The 6,000-nt window shown below is 36.4% G+C and overlaps 1 protein-coding gene across 1 annotated transcript in view; it reads right to left on the bottom strand.

Moving 5' to 3' along the window:
• The window catches only part of DOCK4 (dedicator of cytokinesis 4), a 248,424-nt gene that overhangs the window by 155,685 nt on the left and 86,739 nt on the right, over nucleotides 1-6,000 (bottom strand). The window contains exons 6-7 of the mRNA XM_010574107.1: nucleotides 3,596-3,651; nucleotides 1,535-1,631 (exon numbers count right to left, since the gene is read on the bottom strand). Of these exons, the coding sequence (XP_010572409.1) occupies nucleotides 1,535-1,631; nucleotides 3,596-3,651 (153 nt within the window). The remainder of the gene's footprint in view (nucleotides 1-1,534; nucleotides 1,632-3,595; nucleotides 3,652-6,000) is intronic.

Below are 6,000 nucleotides of genomic sequence, written 5' to 3'. Positions count from 1 at the left end.
CCCCCCCCCCGTCCAGTGGGATGGGGGAGAAAATTGGGAAAAAAAGAAGTAAAACTCCTGGGTTGAGATAAGAACGGTTTAATAGAACAGAAAAGAAGAAACTAATAATGATAATGATAACACTAATAAAATAACAACAGTAATAATAAAAGGATTGAAATGTACAAATGATGCACAGGGCAATTGCTCACCACCCGCCGACCGACACCCAGCCAGTCCCCGAGCGGCGATTCCCCCCCCCACTTCCCAGTTCCTAAACTGGATGGGACGTCCCATGGTATGGAATACACTGTTGGCCAGTTCGGGTCAGGTGCCCTGGTTGTGTCCTGTGCCAACTTCTTGTGCCCTGGCTGGGCATGAGAAGCTGAAAAGTCCTTGACTTAAGTCTAAACACTACTGAGCAGCAACTGAAAACACCAGTGTTATCAACATTCTTCACATACTGAACTCAAAACATAGCACTGTACCAGCTACTAGGAAGACAGTTAACTCTATCCCAGCTGAAACCAGGACACATGGGTTCAGAAAACAGGAATAGTTAAGGCTAAAAAACATGATTTAAAGTGAAATTTGAGAAGATGAATGTACTAAGATAACTAAACAGAAAGCTAAGACTATAAGTATCTATTAAAGTGAAAGAATTTCATAGAGGGGCATTCTGTAAGGAGTTGTAATAGAATTACTAAGACTGATAATGAATGAAATATGAAAATGTATACAAAAGTACAAGAAGAAATGACAGAAGGAGGAAAGGTAGGCACTAATAACCATAGAACACGCTAAATGCAATTTCATTCAAACAAGGAGAGAGAGAAACTGACCTGAAGATGTCAAGGAGAGGGAGAAAAAGACAAGAACCACAAAATATCCAGATAAGAAAAAGAAGAGAACTCTGAAACCTGGGACTTTTACTTATAACTTATGAAGTGTGAGATAAGGAAGAAATTCAAAACCCGAATCCACTTCTGTAATTTGTGGTAGGTAAATCCAAAATCAGTTCACTATTGCTAATTGAGAACCACTCCCCAGCCTCCCTTAGCACCGGGGACTCAACAGCTGGCATCCCTTGATCTCTGTGTCATATACAAGAGATCCTGGGGAAATAACACAGCCACATCTCAGTGCTTCTTAGCGTGTGGATGCGAGAGAAAAGAACAACATATGAGAAAATATGTATAATTCAAATCAAGTAGCTAAGAGATTTTCAATAATATACTGTATTTCTATATTTCAATAAAATACCAATGTTGTTTGTTACACTTGTTTCCAACACTTCAGTTTAGCAGACAAAGGAATCCTTAGATCCAACAGCTACACGATGAAACTGGACAAGACTCAATCAACAAGCTGCTAAAGCTTAGCAGTGGTAGCCATGAATGATTGGAACAAAGAGATGTATTTAGTCCATAATTAGAACAGTTAAACCAAACTGAATGCTTTTTTCTGAAATATATGCTTAAACTAAACTAAAGCATCCAAACAAGTGTGTCTTTTGTTGGCATTAAATCAAAGCAACGTCATTCAGGGTACTTGCCACATAGAGTTGTTTCCACATCGTTCCCCAGTCTCTTAAAGTTGATGTCATTTCTGTAATAACAGAATCTTCTGTTGGAATAACCATTTCAAATTGTCTGTAACACGCAGAAGAACACATGATATTACACAAGCATTACAAATCCCATTACAGTTACTAATATAAAGACTTCCTCCTGCCAACAGTTATGTTTATCAACCTACATGGGTGCTCCTTCAGCCCATGACACTTTTTATTTGTACATTTCATTTAATGCCCATGGAAAAGTCTTGGGTGAAAATAATTTAATCCCCATGGTAAGTCTTGGTCCTAGAGAAGTCAAAGTGAGTTTTTTACTATGAGGTAAGCATGTCAAAAAACTACTTTCACAGCACAGTAATTCCCACAGTTTCCAAAGGGATCTTGCCACTTTAGCTTAGACACCAAACCAGTGATTGTTGCCACTCTTTTTTACATCTCTGTTTATAGAAATAAGATAGAAAATGCCATTCCTTCAACTGAAAGAGGATATAAAAAACTCAAAAGAAAACTAGTACAGTGTCAGTGAGTTCTTGCCTATTTGATGCTGGCCAAGAAAAAGCTGGGTTAGCTTGGTCAAGACCAAACTCTGCACCACACCATCAATTTACACACCATCATCACTACCACTTCGTTCTCACATACAGTACATTTCAAGGGTTTGCATTCACGCTTGGATTACTTTTCTCATGAGATCACTTCTCTCTTATCAAGTTTACAAAACAATGTGACAGCTCCTGGCTGTGATGTGCCGTAGGGCCCATGGCCTGAACGGGAAACACAAACTACAAGGAAAAAAGAGGCAACAAAGTTTGAACTCCCCACAAGTACTGTCATGGTATCAGCTAACAAAAATTATTCCATCTTTAAGCTTTGTTTTATTGTGATGGTTTAGAATAATTTTATTTTACTGAACCTTCAGTTTTACCTACAACCACTTTTAAAGGAGAAAGGATCCTAAGGCATAACAAACCACGTGTGGTGCAAACTCCATAGCAAACAGCAGAGAGTTTAACAGTAATTATGGAGCCATTGTCACCTGTGGGAATTAGACTTTTTTAATATGATTACCATTTTCATTATCATTTTTGCCCATCATGAATCATGGACCTTCTACTCATTCATTCATGCTCCCAAAATAAAGGTCACCTACAGCTGGTGTTTAGGCATCCATCTATTAGGCTGAGAAATGTTTTTACCTAAACAGGTTTCAAACTGTTATGTATCAGCTCTCTATTAATAAACCTAAATGATACAATACGAATGCTCCCAAATTAAGTAAAATTTTGGAAAAAACTCTGTTGAACTAAGATCACTGACAAATAAAAAATTTTAGAAGTGAGACTGTCAAGGTAAGTATTACATCTAAAAAAAAAATAAAGATTAGTGTTTCTTTTAGTCAGAACATTTGAGTTCAAAACCAAAATTTTAGAACTAATTTTAAGCACTTGTTCTGGTTTTTATTAACTTTTCCAAAAATGAAAAGAGATCAGTTGTTGTTAAAAATAAATATTGGCTTTTCATCACCTGAAGAAAAGTAGTAAAGGAAACAACATCTCTATTCATTCACAGTTTTAGTGAAAACTTTTGTCATTAAACTGACACATTTTTTTACCATTTTTTTGTAAAATGCCAGCTGTCTGCCATGGTACAGCTGCTGTCCTCAAAGAAAACAACTAATCTTAAACAGCAGGTTAATAGCCAGCTTTTGTACAGAGTAACTTCTAATTAAGGCAATACCTCTTTCAAGCCAAACTTAACAACAGGAAGTGAAAACATGCAATCACCTTCTCTTTCCTCTAGACAATACAGACTGATATTCCCAGTTGTGCTCTATGTCTTTTCAGAATACATCAGTCCAATTTTATGACCATGCAGGAGCATCAGGTTAGCTAAGGACAACTATTTCAAGTCCTGTGGCAGTAGGCTGAAGTTAAGATACTATAAACATAACAAAATCACCACTTTATCTTATAAGCAAAAGATCTTTGGTACAAGTAACTGACTATGTTTAAATATTTGAATCCAGAACATTTCACCTACCCTTTGTTCTTAACACATGCATTTTTCAAGTGAATGTAGTTGGATGGAAATATGCCCTGAAAAAGAAAATAGTTTAGGTAAAAAAAACCAAACCTCTCCTTACATGAGTTTGGAGTACCATTTAGTACCATTTAATATGCAAATGTATGCTGAGTTATAAGTCCTCCAAATAATTACCAAAAAACATGCACAAAAAGAAGAATGCAATATACACTCAGTATAGATCTAACAGAAACAAAAATGCCATATTCAGTAGAGTTTAAATCCTTCAATACTTCAGACAATTAGAAGATAAACACATGTAGAACATGTAGAAGATTGCTTGAGAGCTCACTTATCCTAGCTGTTTTTATTAATTACTCCCACATTGACAGGAAACCAACCAACTGGGTGGGGTAATGTCTTACCAGCAGTGTCTTACAAATAATATCTTCAGATAGGGATTTTCAAAATAAAGCAAATAGATAAACTTCCCTTTATTTTTATTGAACCTTGTTAATAAAGAAAGTAAAAATAAAGTTTTATTTGGTGACTACTATGCCCTGCAGTGCACGGGAAAGCTGTGGCAGATGCCTACCGAAGAGCCTCAGGGTCCTGACAGGAGTGGTCCTTTTCTAGTTATTTAAGGGCTCTCCACTGTTCTTTTGAATGGACAGCATTGCTGCAACAGTCACACCGCTCTTACAGCGCACTAACCTTCATAAATCAGAACAATAAGCAAAATGAAGCAACTCAGCTTCAAGCAGCTGGCTGGGAACATAATACGGTCCAGCTCATTACATAATGCAGTGAGGAAAAATACATATATGTTCTGTTTATAATAAGCACAGCTGCATACAGCTTTCCTTTGTGATGATGGTGCCGCATTTTCTTTTAACACAGATGTTAGACCTTCAACGAAAAAAAACGCATCTACTATGTAAAGGCAACTGCCCTTGTAAATAGTCCTACTCCTCTGTAAAGTAGCTCAGGAGAGCATCTCCCAAGGACAGCAAGATGTACAGCCTTGCACTTGTAACAATGTGCCAGAAAACAGGATGGCTGCATGTGCGTGCTTACTGCAGACCAGCTGCCACAGATAATTTCTTTGAGTGTCAAAGCTGGCAGAATAACAAGGGAAGAATCTTGACAGAGCAATACCAATAACAACTGGAATTAAAAGGTGCTCTTATTATTTTACTTTTGGAGAGACTCCTTTCAAAAATCCAATTCAGGAAACTGTTTGCATTCACACTAGGAAAGCAGAAAATATATATCTCATTTCTTCACACATCAAGCCATGTTTAGAAAACCTATTCATAACTTCTATCAACACATTTGACAGACCACAAAGCAAGACTGACAGTAAGCATGTGGTGAGAATTGCAACAAATGACACAGAAGATGCAATAACAAATCCCAACTGCTCATGTCTTATAAATCAAATTGCAATATATATCAATGAGGTCAAAGTAGTAAACATCAGATTAGACTCTGTGGCTAAATTTATTGTTCACATTGACGTTCCATATAAAGCAAAGGAAATTTATGTGAGCAGAGACTGCAGGCCTAGGCACAAAAGGCCAATGACTTATTATATGAGCTCCTAGAAACTTTTGAAATTAATGTATATGTGCTCTATTTTGCAGCTGAAGAGGCTCGGAAATGAAGAGAGAAAAAAAGGAGCGAAGCTTACAATGCAGGTTAAAGGAGCAACAGATGATTTAAGATCTTTCTTCGATGCCATTATATAAGAATAAAAGCTCCAGTACCATGCTGAGAAAAAAAAATGAAATCTTGAAATGGTTTCCCATATGAAAAACAAAATCTTACAGTCACAGAGGCAAGTCAACAGGAGAGATTAAGAAAACAGAAAGACAAGAAAGACAGCTAAAGCTTAAACATATTCAACATGAACAAATGCTGAAATATGAATTTCATAATATTTCATGTCTGAATGCAGAAAAAATAAATCAGTGAAGTCTGGTTTGCAGTACTACCAGCTATACTACTATGGAAATCAAAGACTACACATCAAAGAAAAATAAAATGAGCCGTATCTTTTACATGACAATGCATACCTTTTATTCAATTGATACTCTGCATGTTGCTCCTATAAACTACCTGTCTCCACTGGCTGCTCTAAATTAACTCATAACATAAAGAAAAATAGGCACAGTCTAACCAACTTTTTCAACAGTATTTACAATTTGTATTCTCAGTAGTCTTTTCCCTTCAACTTAGCTTCCTCTGAGTTCACAATCTAAAAATCAGAAATAAAAGAAAATTCACCAGAACCTTGGATTTGTAAAGTGTATCATCCTAATACATAGGAGCATTTCAGAAGTGTAATCCATGTCCAAATCTAATTAAAGCAATATCAGTAATATACTTAACACTAAGCTCTAGTTTTCTTTTAAGAGTAA

The sequence above is a fragment of the Haliaeetus leucocephalus genome, unplaced genomic scaffold (genome assembly GCF_000737465.1).
Source record: "Haliaeetus leucocephalus isolate CR32 unplaced genomic scaffold, Haliaeetus_leucocephalus-4.0 Scaffold406, whole genome shotgun sequence".
Lineage (NCBI taxonomy): Eukaryota > Metazoa > Chordata > Aves > Accipitriformes > Accipitridae > Haliaeetus > Haliaeetus leucocephalus.
Note: the sequence above shows the minus strand (reverse complement) of the source record. Positions and strands in the feature narration are given on the sequence as shown.